This window comes from Lontra canadensis, unplaced genomic scaffold (assembly GCF_010015895.1).
Source record: "Lontra canadensis isolate GAN:19392208 unplaced genomic scaffold, GSC_riverotter_1.0 scaffold7, whole genome shotgun sequence".
Classification (NCBI taxonomy): Eukaryota; Metazoa; Chordata; class Mammalia; order Carnivora; family Mustelidae; genus Lontra; species Lontra canadensis.
In genome coordinates, this window is record NW_022631001.1 from 20,769,421 (window position 1) to 20,786,279 (window position 16,859).

Consider the following 16,859-nt stretch of genomic DNA (forward strand, 5'->3'; position numbering starts at 1 on the left):
AGTCGCAGATGAACTTAGAGTTGCTCAGATTTTCAATTAGGGTTCTCCTCCTCACTCTCCAAATCTAGACAAGCTTCTTGCCTCCAAATTGAGGTAGCTTACATCATTAGTCCAGCAAGTGTTAATTAATGCTAACTCTGTATGTCCCTCTGTGGGGCATCCCAAAACAAGCAAAACCTAAGTTCTTACAGTTTCAGTTCCCATACAGCTGGTTGATAATTCCTCTGTGTTGCCCCCATCCTTTGAACATACCTCTATTATAATAACATGGCCCACACACTGCTGTAGACATCTGCCTACCTATTTCTCTCAGAAAGACCCTGAACTTTTTAAGACCTTAGTCTTACTCATCTCTGTGTTACTATGCTGAACTTGTAGTAGGTTCTAAGAAAATCCTTTTGAGAATTGAATAACAAGGACATAAATGACCTTTTCTAGGTAACATGTATTTGGATATATAGTTTGTATATGGATAAAAGTATATGCCTTTTAGGGTGCCTGGGTGGCTCAGTGGGTTAAAGCCTCTGTCTTCGGCTCGGGTCATGGTCCCAGGGTCCTAGGATCGAGCCCCGCGTTGGGCTCTCTGCTCCATGGGGAGCCTGCCTCCCCCTCTCTCTCTGTCTGCCTCTCTGCCTACTTGTGATCTCTGTCTGTCAAATAAATAAAATCTTCTAAAAACAAAATTATATGCCATTCTAAGTGTTTTCAGAGTTTCAGATTATAGGTACTGGCCACATCCTGAACAAAACGAGATTGGTTTTCATGCCTCTCTTAAATCCTTTTCAAGGTGCCCGCTTAGTTATCAAACCCATTCCTCCTCTGAGAATTCCCCCCACCCCTCCTAGCCAGTAGATCCCCAGGAGACATACTGGGCACAGGAGCCTTCCTTACTGATGACTAGGGGTGGACACCTGACCCAAAATGGGCCAATCTCATTTTCTCTTGGAAAAGTGGGGTTAAGAACACTAGAATCTGGACTGGTTGCTTGAACCAGGAATATGTAGATTTAGGAGATGCAGGGCAGCCATGTGTCTCAAGAGAAGGCAGTCTGCAGAGAGAAATGAAGGCAAATGCTCAGAGATGAAAAACCATATGGCCTGTGAGAGAGACAGACACACACAAACAGATTGGCAACCTAGTTTTTACTATATTTAGTCCTCAGTTGCCAACCTTCCTGAGGCCAGATTATTCAACTTTTTCTTATGTTCCATGGGATATGCCTCATTTTCTCACCAATAAATTTCGTCTTTGGGCTTAAGCAAATTTAAAACAGGTATCTGCTTTTACAACTGAAAAGAAAACATTAATAGACTCTGACTTATGGAAAAATTCTCACTTCTTTTGGTTTTGTAGTCTCATTACCTTTTAGTCATATCCACATATTACCCCAAAATATATGTTAATCAGGAAATTATGTAGATGAGAAATTCCCGCTAAATAAAATGCCATAGGAGGGTAAGTGACTTCTTTGCTTTTCAAGTTTCTTGATTCCCTAAGTCACGAAAACAGAAAGCAAGTGAATGGAGGCTTCTTTACAGAGGGGATTGGACAAATATCAGACCTTTTTTGAACTACAAAATTGGATTAGAGAGGTTTTAGAAGAACCAGTACATTTGGCAGCTTCGCAAGACATCTATTTCTGAAGATTCTTTCCAGAACTGTATTAAGGATGACTTTTGTCATGAGCCTTCGCCATGTTTCCGACTAGCCCAAACCAAAAACTGTAAGACACTAAATAAAAAAAAGCATGTGTGCCTAGAGCAACCCAGGCCCTGCTGCTGGCTGGCCGTAAACAATGAAAGTAAGATAAAAGATGCTGTTCTTCAGAAACCCTTCCAGATGTGTGTAGAGCTTTGTGTACCACATTCATTCAGCACTGGCATGCCGCACCCTGAATTGAGTCCTCACTTAAAATCATCGCTTTGAAAACATGCATGGAAAGTAGAGAACTTTATGGACTGCTAAAATCATCATCTGGTTCAGGAAAATTTTTCTGAAGAAAATCCTAGGGCTCTTTCCTAGAATGTAATGAAAATGTTAAGTTATAATAATTACTGCCAACATACTTCTAACCACTCTAGGAAAAGAAAACAACAGCAACAAATAACGTTTCCAGCTCTTTCCTCAGTCAACACTCCGGACCTTGGAGAAGCTTGCATGTAATTTGACTGCAGCTACTTTCCTTTTTTAGTTAATTGTGTTAAATGTGCCTCATGACTCCTAATCCCATTGGGACTGTCATTTAGAAGGGGCTGGGGGGAAGCTGTTTTAATTCTGGCTTTTGTTTCAGCCACTAAGTGTAATACCACATGATTGTTGACCCAACAGTAATCCAGTTAAAAAACAGTCTTCAGAGTTACTGCATCATCAAAATTAACCCTGATTACATCAAATTATGTTGAAACAGACCACAGCTGTTTGCCCTGTTGAAGCAACTGCTTGAGAGCTCATCCAGAAGATATATCTGGGTGTCAGGAAGATACATTTTGTTTTTTATTTTTGTTTCTCAACACAAATGTAGGAGGGAAACACTCTGTTCTTCCCAGAGCTGCTTGGTGGGAGTTGAAAACTTTGTGATACCCCAGAATCAAAAATCTCAATTCCAAAATAGAAGAAAATCTGAGACCTTTTAAAGGTTTCGGTTTTCTGTAGGAAGGATGTAAGAAGAAGGAAATAGAAATCTATTGAGTATTGCTCTTGTCAGCAAAAAAGAAGTGGAACTTACTACTACAGAGAAGGATGGCAGGACTTTCTGTGGTAGGCTGTATTCAGTCTTAGGCGAAGACTGGCTCATACCAGCCCATGAGAACAGATTATGGTGAAAAATTTTGCAAGCTGATTGTTAAAAATAAGTAATAGCATTATTAAAGTTAAATAATTTAAAATGGAAAGTAACAAGTATTGGAGAAGATGGAGATGGATGGAAACTTACATACGTTGCTGGCAATGTAAATGGTATAACCTGCTGTGGGAAACAGTTCAACAGTTCCTTAAAAAGTTAAACACAGGGGCGCCTGGCTGGCTCAGTTGGTAGAACATGTGACTCTTGATCTCAGGGTCATGGGTTTGAGCCCCACATTGGGTGTAGAGATTACTTAAAAAAAAAAAAGTTAAACACAGATTCACCCTATGGTCCAGCAGTTTGACTCCTAAGTATATACTCGAGTAGTGAAAACATAGGTCCACACAAAAACCTTTATAGGTATGAATGTTCACAGCAACATTATTCATAGTAGCCAAAAAGTGGAAACAACTGAAATATCCATCAACTGAAGAATGAATAAAATATGGTATATCCAGTCAATGGGATATTATTCAGTCAAAAAAGGGAAGAGCCGATGTATACTACAACACAGATGAGCCTTGAAAACATTATAGAAAGTGAAAGAAGTCAGACACAAGAGGCCACCTATTGTATGATTCCAGTTACATGGAATGTCCAGAATTGCAAATCCACAGAGACAAAATAGATTAGGGGCTGCCAGGGGTTTGGGATGAGAGGAATGAGGAATGACTGCTAATGGATATAGAGTTTCTTTTCGGGGTAATAAAAATGGTCTGAAATCAGATAGCAATGATGGTTGCACAACTCCGTGAATATATTGAAAACTGAGTTGCACAGTTTAAAAGGGTGACTTACGGCATATGAGTGATAGGTTAATAAATTAATTCATAAACGTATCATTAAATGTTATATTAACAGAGAATAAATAACCAAAATGCACGAGTTACTATTTCACTATATTTCACTGTTATCTGTGCTCTTGGCATTTTTGTCTGTTATATATGTTGAAAGCACTAAATAGTGATATATTACTGGGCATCTCTTAACTGTTTTCATACACATAAAGTTGATAGCTTGAAATTGGTCAGGGAGGTAGGAAGGGTATAGTATATGCACCACAAAAATTGGCACATACTACAAATCAAGGCTACTTCCACCACCACCACCACCACCACCAGAGAGCCAGTTTTTAAACATTTACCAGTATATCCCTGACTGTATGGGTCAGACAACCATTATGGGTTACTCTGGTAGAATTAGTTAAATGAGGTGGTCTCCTGTGGCCTTTGGATCCACAACAAAGCAAAAACTAGCAAATCTGCAAAGCCACTATGCATGCATTCAGTGCAGAAGAAAATGGCATTTCTGGTCACCTGTTGGAACTAACCGACTTTGACTCAGGGGACATGATTTCTCACAAGTGTGGGTGTGGGTACAAGGGGCTAAGTGATAGCACCCCTACAGGACTGTCAGAATGAGGCCAGATATCAGATAAACCACAAATGATTTAATTCTTAGTCCCAAAGAGGAGAGTATGTGGGAAGTCCGCACAGCTGTGTCAGGATTTGGAAACCAAGGGTTAACAGTTACCTTTTAGGAACTACCCAAGGATTTCAACCACCTCTAAAAGTGAAACTGCATAGGATTACCTCCACCTGTTCAGCTCTTCCCACGAGGACAGGCCCTGTGGATTTAAATGCTCCGGCTGCTTCTAAATATCTTCACCGGTCCTGTTTTCTGGTGTGGATGGATCAGAGACTTCTGGATGCTCCAGGAGTCTAACACTCCCACGTGCCATCCTTTAAGGGTTGTTTGTTTCCATTCTCGCAACATTCTATGAGCACTGATTGCCCAACACCCTGCTGGGAGCTTCAGGGCTACAAAAATGAGGAGGACACAACCCTGCCCAACTATCCGCAGTACACCATTCACTGGGGTAACCTAATTTATACAGGGCAATGTGAGTTCAGAAAAACATGAGCAACTATGCTGAGGTGGGGGATGGTCAGTTTTAAGGAAAGAAGTCTTGACATACGTTCAAGATCTAACTTAAGGTAGGCGTTCTGATGGAAGTAAGGGGCATCGTGCAAAGTATGGTTTGGAGCACTTTCTTCGGCATTTGATGAGTCTCTGTTCTTGGGAAAATAGGGTTACTGTGCAGCATGATCTGTGAATGCAGTGATGTACCACCCTCACCAGTGTCAGCAGAAATGTCCCAGAAGCCTAAGTGCCCCAAAGCAGCATAGGTTCTAGTTTCTTAAAAAGGAGAAATTGGGAAACTGGACTTGCTCAAACTTTTCCCTATAAAAAAGTTTATTTCCAAAATATCTTCTTCTGGGTGTAATGTCAAATAACTCTCAGTTTTTTGGCAGCTGCAGAGAGGGAGGAAACCCAATTAGGTCTTCAGCCACACCCCAAGCCCACTTTCAGATCTCAGTCCCCTTCAGATGCCAGAAATTTCTTTGAGTAGGTCACAGTAATTTCATGGAACCAAATGTGCTTAAAGCATCCAGGGGTTAAAGAGGCACACACCTCAACATTCATGAGTCCAGTGTCCTGAAAGTCACCAGCTGAGGTGGCTCAGCTGGCCACACTGACCTTGGCAAGCAGTACTCAGCTCTGAAATTAACCTGTCAACTAAATTGAAGGGGAGAAAAGGCAGCATGGCTAGGACACAAACATCCATCCCCCAACCCCAGTCCAATCACTGACGTCAAGCCTGGTGTGGGTGGTATTAATCATGCAAGCTTGGTGTGCAGTTGAGGACAGCTCTCCTTCCAGCCCTTCCAACCCATTCCTGGGACCGTTCCATCAGCCATGCACCTGCCGCTGGCCACAAACCCTCAACTCCCAGACAGGCACGGATGCAGGCTGTTGCTGACGACACTCAAAGCCAGAATGCACCCTTTAGAACCCAGGCTTTGAGGGGGGGGGTGGGGGAGGAGGGAAGAGGGAGAGCAAAACCTTGTGCCTGTGTTTTCTTCCCAGGTGTGCCATTCTCTCAACTCTGGAATGCTTCCTCCACAGGAGCTCTTGCCGTAAGATGGTCATTTCCTGAGGATTTAATGAGAATATAGAATTAATGACCCAAAGCCCTTTTTGCAGCCAGTCATTAATTCCCCTCAGGAAATACCCATGGTCTTTAATCAAAATTGCCTAAATTATAGACTGGTGATGCATGTCCTCACAGGTTTGGGGGCTGGGGTTGAGGGGCTGTCATCCCTACTGGTTCCAATAGATGGCGCCTATCTTCATGCAAATAAATCACTCCTAACTCATTTTCCATTTCCCACCAGCGAAAACCAGAGGTCATTAAAAAAAAAAAAAAAAAAAAAAAAAAAGGCAGGGAGTGGAGAGGACTTAGTAAAGGCCCAGGCAGGAACGTTCTGTCCGAGGTCTGTTCCCAGGCTTGGCACACACCTCAGGCTCAGACTGAGCCACACCAGGGTGCAGCCAGGGACCTCAGCAGCAGTCCTGCCTCCTATGTGTGCAGCCTGGGCAGGGTGACAGCAGTTAAGTAATGAGAAAGGTGGGGTTGAGGGGTAAGAGAGCACCAAGAAGAGCCCTTTTTTCTAACTTTTAGGAAAGGAATGGTATGTTCATAGAAGACTCCCTGAAGCTGATTTAAGTTTCCCCCACTATCCAAAAGCTTGCTTTATACCCCTTCACTTTTACAAAAGTCCTGCATTTCTACTTGGTTTTGCCCAGCAAAAGAAATTTGAGGAAGATTTTCACTTTTAGTAGATGTTAACTGCTTTTTCATTTTATCCCATGTCAGCTTACCGGGAAGTTTCATGGGAACGCACCACTTTAGGATTGCGGGAAGACCTGTACTCTGTAACTTGTTTTTCAAGGCCCCTCCTGTCACTGGCCCAAAACATCAAACTTTTCTATTTCCACATGGAATTATAAATAACGGGGAGCAGAGGGTCTCTTGCAAAACAACATAAGACCCTCAAGGGCTTCTGGCAGAAAGGAGCCCAACCACCAACCATTTCTGAACCAGTTCCCAGTCTGTCTTGAGTCATACAACTATCAAAGAGTATGTATTAGAAGACTACTCTTCTAGGGAAAGGCAAGGCATCTGTATGCGGGACTTGTATCACACACCTCAGCAGCAAACAAACCATGCAGATCTCTCAGACTGCAATCACTGAGACTTGGCACCATGACTCAGATGTGAATGAAGTCAGAAAGATTGCTTTATTTTGCTTGGGAGCCACCGCCTCCTGATTGATTTGGCAGACTTGACTATTTTGATATTTGTCTCACAGGGTTTCAAGATACTTAAAGCAAGAGGTTCAAACGGCTGTAATTCTAGTGGTGGCCCTTCAGCGTGGCTTGAAGATCTCTCAGCTGGAAGGCTAAGGGAGCTCTGGTCCCAGCCATAGCCTCATACATTTTTCTGGCTTTACATTCAATCCAGCAGCACACTGGATAGTGAAGAAAGTCAATGAAATGATGAGTGCCAGGGAGCTGATCTCTACCTCTCAGGATGCTCAGAAAAGCTAAGCAGAGAGTAAAGGATTGGCTTTTACAACCTGATTGAAGAGTGTCTACTCTCTCCAACCCAGGCAAGATCTGTAAAATCAGAACAATGTCTGACAGCTTCAAACAACTAGCTTTGCTGCACAGAGACAGGAAAATGAACAAAAATAGCCTTGGTCTTAAGTTGTATGGGAAGTGTGAGATGGTGTTTCTCCCACTCATCTGCCCCACAGCACAGCACCCTATGATAAAATGGGTTACGCTCCACTTCCCAGAGAAGTTGGGGGAGGACCTACCTTTTAATTTTGCTCCTAAAGGTACTTTGTGAGTTGAAAAGAGCCCTGACCAAAGGTGGGGTTTACTCCTCCACCCTCACTCTGAAGTACTGTTATCGAGTGTGTGCTTACGCATACTTTATTTCAGTTAAACCTCACCACAACGCGGTGAGAGAAGTATCATCAGATTCCAATTTTCATATGGGCCCCCAGAGAGGTTTTATAACCTGTGTCAGTGAGTTGGAACTCTGGGGAATTTTGACCCCAATTTCTTGTTCTACACCACCTTGCTTTCTAATTCACTATGAAATACATTGACTCATTTTTGCTTCGATTCTGCAAATCACACCAATGTTCTCCTGAATTGTTTTTCCCAGAGGCAATGCGGGAGCCAGCTGGACTTTATTTCCTGGTAATAAGAGGCCCCCAAGTTGATCTGTAGGCACTAAAGCAATTACCCCGCTTTAAATAGCAGATGAGCAAGACCACCCTCGCCCCACCCCCAGCCCCAGCATTAGAAACTCGCCTCTCCGTTGTACAGGCTTTGGGACTTTAGGCTACCTGCAGAATGGGAATAATACGGCTCACCCAATTTGTAGATTTGTGAAGACAGTCATGTAAACAGGGAATTGTAAAAGCGCCCAACATGTCACAGTCTGTTTTCTTCTTTGCTTCTCCCGCTAAGGGGGTGCGAGAGTTAATGAAACTCTTGCTGGGAAGCGGATCACTAATTACTGCCAGAACCTGACCCACTGAAACCCGAAACTCGGAATGGATAACAAACGCCAGCAGCCCTTGGGTCACTGACGACCCTCTGTGAAAAATCGATCCGTGATCGCAGCCCCTTCCCTTCTCCCCACCCCAACTCCCACCAGGGGCGCGGCCGCCTCCAGCGCTTGCAGCTGAGGCTCGGGGCGGAGGGGAACAAGACCCGCGGGCGCGGGCGCGGGCGCGGCCGGCGGCAGGCTTCGCTGTCCGAGCAAACCTCGGGCCTCCCGGGTCCCAAGAAGCTAGGCGCTGTTGGCGTCTTTGAAGGCGGCCCGCCGGGGGGCGCGGCGGGCTGTGGGCGTGGCGAACGCGCACCGCCCTTTTTCCTGCTGTGGCGCCCCTGCCGCGGCCCGGCTGGGAGTGCGCGCGGGCCCGAGAGCGCGCAGGGAGAGCGGGAGCGCGCCAGGCAGCCGGGCCCGCGCCGCGCCGCCTCGTCCTCGCCCCGCGGCCGCCAGCCGCCCCGGCCCCTCCCCTCCCCCGCGAGCTGCGCACCGCGGGCCGGCTGACCCAGCGGCCCGCGCCCGCGCCCTTGTCCGGCCGACCCCGCGGCGGGCTCCCGGCGGCTGGCAGCATGAGCGGCGGCGGCGACGTGGTGTGCACCGGCTGGCTGAGGAAATCGCCCCCCGAGAAGAAGTTGAGGCGCTATGTGAGTGCGAGCGGGTGCGGCCGCGGAGGGCGCGGGTGGGGGGCGCCCAGCGGCCTGCCCAGGGGCTGGGGGCTCCGGGAGGGGCGGCGCCCGACCCGGAGGGCGGACCCTGGGGTCCCGGGGGGCGATGAGCGGCCGGCGCGCCCAGCCGCTCGGGGCTGTGTGGGGCACCTGCACACCTGTCACAGGTGCGCCGCGGAGGGGCGGAGCGGGCGGGCAGGTTGTGGCTGCGGCTCCTTCTCCACGGGGCGGGCGTGGCGGCGTCGCCCCCCCAGCCGGCCTCCGGGTAAACTAAAGACAGTATTGAAGTTTGTATTGATTGTTTTTGGAGACCGAGAGAGTTGATTCCCGGGGCTGGGGGACCATAGTAACCCCGGGCGGCTTCAGCCGCCGGGACTGGGGGACTGGGCAGGAAAGGGGGGCGCAGTCTGCGGGGCGGCGCAGCCGGGTCCCCACAAAGGGCGAGGCGCCTCACACCCTTTCCCCCTTCCCTTTCTCTGCCCGCCCCTCCCGGGTGACCGCCTGCTTCCTTCCAGTCCACAGTCTCTGCATCACGGGCAGCGTCAGCGGCATGTGCAGCCCTTGTATTAAGTGACTCATTTGTTTGTCCCCCTTTTTCCCTTTATTCTGTATGTCTCTCATATACATCCCCCCCTCCCCACCCCACGATGGTGACACTGCAGTTTGGTCTGGTGTAAGTGGCCGGGTTTTGTGCGGTCCTTGGTGCCTGGGGTCGAGAGAAATCCAGGTTTCTCAGTTGCCAGGTGGTGCTAATCGATGGTGTTTACCGAAATTGCTGGGACAGCCTCTCCCTTCTGGGTGAGGAACTGGCAACATCGAGGGGAAGGTGGTATACAGTCTGGTGGGGAGGTCTGGCTAACACCTCCCCGCGCCCCATGCCTTGCCTGATGGGGTCAAAGTACAAGATGGTGCTAATTACAATCAGCCCAGGGCTCTTTGCGGGCGTTTGGAAATGGAAGGTCGGTAAAAGGTGTCAAGGTCTCTCATCTGTTCCCTCTTCACTTCCCTGTGAAATGCCCTTGTTAAACTGACTCTTGGTGCTGCTGGACTCTCTGGGATCATTCCCACAGCATGAAAGTGAGCTGTTGCCTTCCAGCTGCAGTGCATCAAGGGAGCTCTGAATAGACCCTGCCCTCTGTCAGCTGCACCAGTGGCTGTCCATGGGGGGAGAGGCAGAAGCTTACCAGAGTTTCCTGTCTTGGCTCCCCAGATCAGAACTGAGGGACTTCTGGCCTCTGGATTGAGGAAGTGACATTCTGTTTTTCAAAGGAAGTGTTGTTGGGGAGTGCAAGTGTGTGTGTGTGTGTGTGTGTGTGTGTGTAAATGAAAGCAGGCTCTTAATTAAATCACTTGCTGAGAAGACTCCGTATTTAACAATGACTTTTTGACACATTTTTAAACATAGATTTAAAATACAGTAGGGATGAGGCAATGAATTGTTCATCTCAGTTCTAAAGCTCATTTCTCAGGGATGTCCAGGTAGCCAAAGCAGTACAATTACTAAGAAAGAAACTTTTCTCCTTTTCAGAGTTGTATCAACTCCTTAGGAAAGGTGAATTTTCTTTTTTTAAAGATTTTATTTATTTATCTGACAGAGAGAGAGAGATCACAAGTAGGCAGACAGGCAGGCAGAGAGAGGAGGATGCAGGCTCCCCGCTGAGCAGAGAGCCCGATGCTGGCCTCCATCCCAGGACCCTGGGATCATGACCTGAGCGGAAGGCAGAGGCTTTAACCCACTGAGCCACCCAGGCGCCTGGAAAGGTGAATTTTTATGTTAGGTTAAGGATGTGTAATTTGCTATTTATATCTTTATAAATGTACGAACAAAACAAAAGAAAAAATCTTTGACCCTGAAGAGTTTCTGAAATATTAGTAAAAGTGTGATAACATTACCAGCTAGTGGAATAGAGTATCCAGTGAAAATTTTCAAGTTAGAACGTTACCATAAAGAACCTTGAAACTTTGTTTTTGATACAGTTTGCAAACAATTTGACACTGTATCTGTATTTGACGGATGACTACTTCAAGTCTATCACCCAGACTCTTTATGGCCAATTCTCTGGTATTTTTGTTCTCAAGCAACTGTAGCTAAAAAAAAAAAAAAAAAAGGAAAAAAAAAAAAGCTTGGAGTATTCGGAATCAAGCACCTTTTTCAGCCATCTGATGTACTAAACACCCTACCGTCGTATGATGACCTCGGCCTCTTTCCGGACATCTTTGCAACTCCAGCCCATAGACCTCTGATCAAGCTAGTAACGGCTTTTCTTAGGTTTGGGGGTGATGTGTTCCACTGGTATGACTGGAAGTCTCCCCTACTGTAGGAGTTCAGTTCCCTTAGTTAAAACTGAGCTGATCTGTTTGCCCAAACTCGTGTCTGACCCCAAACTTGTCTTTACATCTTCTTTTTGTGCGTTGAGAATTTTTGCACCTTGTTTTAAGTTAGAACTTTGCCAGTTCCCTCTGTTCATTAGTAGCAATCTAGGAGACAAGTAATTCCCAGCTCAGCTGCTAAACACACACCCCAAAATAGCTTCTTCTTCTGTTATATATCATAGGCGTGTGCCATTATGGATTCATAAGTCCTCGTTGTAAGACTATACCAAGCATCTGAGATAAAGAGAAAAGTTAAGGAAATAGATTGCAACTTACAATTAATTTTAAAAACTTCTTTCTACATTGAGGAGGGGGTAGGTTTAGGGGGAAAAACAACTTAATAGAAGCTATGGCAAATGTTACCAGGGATTAGGTTTAGGAATTTTTTTTTTTTAAAGATTTTATTTATTTATTTGACACAGAGAGAGAGATCACAAGTAAGCAGAGAGGCAGGCAGAGAGAGAGAGGAGGGAGCAGGCTTCCCACTGAGCAGAGAGCCCGATGCGGGGCTCGATCCCAGGACTCTGGGATCATGACCTGAGCCGAAGGCAGAGGCTTTAACCCACCAAGCCACACAGGTGCCCCAGGTTTAGGAATTTTTTTAAATCACTCTTTTCTAATTTATTAATCATAGAAATATGTAGAGATCTTTTCAATATTGCTGTGAACATTGGGGGAATTACAAAAAGGGGCCTTTGGAAAATGATGAGTATTGCCTCTGGGTCATCATGATACCTTTGCAGTGGAAGGCTAGCAGAACAAACAGCCCTCCCATCGTGCTGTAATATGCCTGTATATGAGTGTGTGTGTGCATGTACACACACACATACATAAATACACACGTATATAAGGCTGAAGCCAGATTTTTTCAAGGAAAAACATTTTATGACCCACACTGCTCTAATTTTCTATTAATTTCACTGGGTTAGTAGATTTAAGGGAAATGATTGGTAGTAACACTACCCTCTAGTGGCTAATTTGGAGAAAATTGTGTATTGGTTCTAATGAACAACTGAGGCAAGGAAATGGTTTATTTTTGTTTTATTAAGTAAACTTAATTATTAAGTATCTGTGTCTCAGACACTGGATTAGATTCTGGGAATGAACATTGAGCCATCGCATTAATCTTAGCAGATGACCTTGCTTTTTCCACAAAGAACATTGGAGCTATCAGAGGGTAGCTATGTGCACATACTATGACCATATTTCCAAATTTACCTATATCTGCATGGTTCCTTTACCTTTCCCTCTTTAGAGTAGGTGAGGTGCCCCTTCTTTGGGGGGACACAGTTGAGATGATAGAGATAATGACCTGAGCTCATGCCCAGGTGCCCTGATGAGGTGCCCCTTCTCCCTGAGCAGTTCTGCTACCTATGCTTTGGATCATATCTCGTCCTGTCTATTCAGATCATTATTACCCTTTCTATCATGAATCTTCTGTGTCTTTCCCTTTAGCTCTCTCTTTCCATTAACATGTAAACATACTTCTTTGACAAAATTCTCCCTCAGTATCCCATCTCCTCCTTCTCACTATGCTTTCTCCTTTTCTTTTTTTTTTTTTTTGTTTTGTTTTGTTTTCTCCTTTTCTTATTCATGGTTGTTGATACTATTACCATTTCTCCTGCCTTCTTGTCACTTGACTCCAGTCTGAAACCTACTTTAATTTCACTAAAGCTATTCTCCGAAAGGCACCAGTGACACCCAGGTCATTAAAGTCACAGGTCTGTTTTCTCACTAATTTTAATTTCTTCACTGCTTAGTTAATATAATAAATGCCTGACTTTCCTCCTTTTTTTGGCCATTCTAAGTCTCTTTTCCTAAAATGACCCTCTTTACTCAATCTTTAAAGTTGGAAGCTCATTTATAGTCACAGGGACTATGATGTAGGCTCTTTTCTTCTCCTCAGACATCTCGTCCATTCTCCTGGCTTCAGTTATCTTTGCATGCTGGTCATTATCAAGTTAAATTTCTATCCCTGAGTTGTGTTCTGAGCTAGAGACTTGGATATACAGTTTTTAACCGAACATATCCACTTGAATGTCTCCCAGTCATCACACACTCACCACACCCACAACTCTCATGTATTCCTCTGCTCAGTAAATGGTGCCACTGACTACCCACTTGCTCAAGTGTGCAACTTGGGAATCAGCCTTGCCTCCTTGCCATGCACTACCCCACATCTCATCTTTTACCAAACCCGCTAGTGCTATCTTAATATCTTTTTGTCCACGCTTCTCCATCCCCACTGCCATGACCCTTAAGATTGTCCTTTTAATAGTCATCTGTTGAGGACTTACTCTGTGCCGGGCACTGGGCTTAGACCATTGATCTCTTATTAGCCCTAGGCGAAAAGCTGTGACTTGTCTAGTGTCACCTGACTTTGTCCCAAAGCCTAAGCTTTTTTTTTTTTTAATTATTATTATTAAACTTCTACTCTGAGGTAATCATAGATGCACATCTATTTGTAAAAATCGTGAAGAGAGATATGTACACTCTTGATCCAGTTTCTCCTAATGGTAACTCTCTGCAGAACTGGAGTGCAGCATCGCCATCAGGATGTCAATAATGGTGGAGTCAAGATACAGGACATTTCCATCACCACGTGATCCTTCATGTTGCCCTTTTACTTTTACACCCACTACTCTCCCATTCTTACCCTGTCCTTAACCCACGATGACCACCAATCTCTCCTCCATTTTTATATTTTGTTATCTCAAGAGTGTTATATAAGTGGGTTCATCCAATTTCTAACCTTTTGGGATTGGCTTTTTTCATTCAGCATAATTCTCTGGAGACTCATCCAACTTGTATGTATCTAGTACATTCTTTTTTATTGCTGAGTAGTATTCCATGGTAGACATGTGCCATACTTCATTTGTTGAACTGTTCACTTATTGGCTTCATTTTTTATTTTTATTTTTTAAGATTTATTTATTTGAGGAAGAGCGGGAGAGAGAGGCAGGAAGAGGGGTAAAGGGAGAGGGAGACAAGCAGACTCCCTATTGAGCAGAGAGCCTGATGCTGGGCTTGATCCCAGGACCCCGAGATCATGACCTGAGCTAAAATCAAGAGCCTGACGCTTAACTGGCTGAACCACCCAGGCGCCCCTTGCTTATTGGTTTTAATTTCCATTTCCCTATGATTCAGGATGTTGAACATCTTCTCAGATGATTATTTGCCATCTGTTTGTCTTCTTTGGTCAAATGTCTCTGTAAGTCTTTTGTCCATTTTCTTCATGAATTTTTAAAAGTTTTTATTGAAGTAATCTCTACACCCCACGTGGGGCTTGAACTCATGACCCTGAGATCAAGAGTTGCAGCCTCCTCTGATTGAGCCAGGCAGGCACCCCTGGGTTGTTTGTTTTTGAGTTTTAAGAGTTCTTTATATGCTCAAGTTACTAGTCCATGTCAAATGATGTGGCTTGCAGATATTTTCCCCCATCTGTATCTTGTTTTCATCCATTTAGCAGGGTCTTTAACAGACCAAAAGTTTTTATTTTGGATGAGGTCCAGTTTATCAGTTTTTCCTTTTATGAGCTATACGTTTTTTGGTCAAGTCTAAGAACTCTTTGCTAAGCTATAGGTTGCAGAGCTTTTCTTCCTCTTTTCCCTAAACATTTTTTAGTTTTAAGTCCATGATCTGTTTTGAGTTCATTTTTGTGTAAGTTGTGAAACTTAGGTTGAGATTTTGTTTTTGTTGTTGTTGACTTTTGTCATTGGATGCCCAGTTGCTCTAGCTCCATTTGTTGGCAAGACCGTGCTTCCTTTATTGAACTGCTTTTGAACCTTTATCATAAATCAGCCCGGCATACTTGCATGGGTTGGTTTTCTATTCTGCTCCATTGTTCTGTGTTTCTGTCCTACTTGCCACTACCACATAGTCTTGATAACTATAGCTATATGGTAAGTCTTAAAATCTAGTGGACTGATTTCTCCACTTTATTCCCGACCAGGTTAATCTTATTTTTTTTAAGAAAAGGTAAATTTGAAAAGTCAGCTCATCATTAGAAAATTTGAACAATATTAAAGAATAAAATTAACTATAATCTCCTTGGTCTTGAATTTTTCTTTAAACTTATCTTTTCAACATAGAATGTAGACATAGCAAATATGTTAGCTTAATAATTTATCAGGCAACCATTATATGCCAAACACTCCCAAGTTCTGGGAGTACCAAGAAGAAGAAGAAAAGTCTTGCTGCAGAGGTTGCCATAACTAGAAGTAGGCCAAGAGAAGAAAGTCTTCCAGCCAGTGAGACCACTGACTGTGTAGGACCTGGGCAAGGAACTACAGAGTGTGTGCAAGGGCACTAAAAAGAATTTGGTGTTGCTGGACCATCTACAGGATGAGGTAGATAGTGGGCTGTGAAAAGAACACATTGGGGGATGCCTGGGTGGCTCAGTTGGTTGAGTGTCTGCCTTCCGCTCTGGTCATGATCCCAGGGTCCTGGGATAGAGCCCTGCGTCAGGCTCCCTGCTCAGTGGGGAGCCTGCTTCTCCCTCTGCCTGCCTGCCTGCCTGCCTGCCTGCCTCTCTTTCTCTCTCTCTCTCTAACAAATAAATAAATAAAACCTTAAAAAAAAAAAAAAGGAACACATGGGTTGGTAAGAACAAGGAAGAGGTATAAATGGCCAACAGGTACATGAAAGGGTGCTCGACATCGTTAATCAGGGAAATGTAAATCAAAACCATAATGAGATACCACCTTACACCTGTTAGAATGGCTGTAATTAAAAAGAAAACAGTAGGGAACTTCCTCAGAAAATTAAAAATAGAACTATCATATGATCCAGCAATACCACTTCTGGGTATACATCCAAAGGAAATGAAAACAGGATGTTGAAGAGACATCTGCACTCCATGTTCATTGCAGCATTATTCACAATAGCCAAGATATGGGAACAACCTAAGCATCTCTCCAAGGATAATGGATGATGAAGGGGTGTGTGTGTATGTGTGTGTGTGTGTACACTGTGCTTGGTGTTTTCTGAACATTCTTCATGAGAAGGAAAGAAATCCTGCCATTTGCAACAACATGGATGGAACATGAAGACATGCTAAGTGAAATAAGTCAGAGAAAGGGAAATAATGTATGATTTCATTCATATGTGGAATCTAAAAAAGTTGAGCTTGTAAGAGTGCCTGGCTGGCTCAGCTGGAGGACCATGTGAGCCTTGATCTTGGGGTCATGGGTTCAAGCCTCACACTGGGTATAGAGATTACTTAAATAAATAAAACTGTAAATAAATAATAATAAATAAGCTGAACTCCTAGAAATAGTAGAATGGTGGCTCTTGGAAGTTGGAGCATGGGGGAAACAAGGAGATGTTACTCAAAAAGATCCAACTTCCAGTTAAAACATGAATTAAGATCTGAAGGTCTAATGCCCAGCATTGTGATTGCAGTTAAGGTGTACCATATTGTATACTGGAAAATCACTAAGTAGATCTTAAATGTTCCCATCAGAAAAGAGAAATGGTATTTATGTGTTGTGATGTGTTTGCT

At 44.4% G+C, this 16,859-nt stretch overlaps 1 protein-coding gene across 1 annotated transcript in view; it reads left to right on the top strand.

The window, feature by feature from the left end:
* The first annotated feature begins 8,770 nt into the window (after positions 1-8,770).
* GAB2 (GRB2 associated binding protein 2) overlaps positions 8,771-16,859 on the top strand; it is a 186,300-nt gene continuing 178,211 nt past the window's right edge. The window contains exon 1 of the mRNA XM_032852972.1: positions 8,771-8,962. Coding sequence (XP_032708863.1) covers positions 8,888-8,962 — 75 coding nt within the window. The 5' untranslated portion in view covers positions 8,771-8,887. The remainder of the gene's footprint in view (positions 8,963-16,859) is intronic.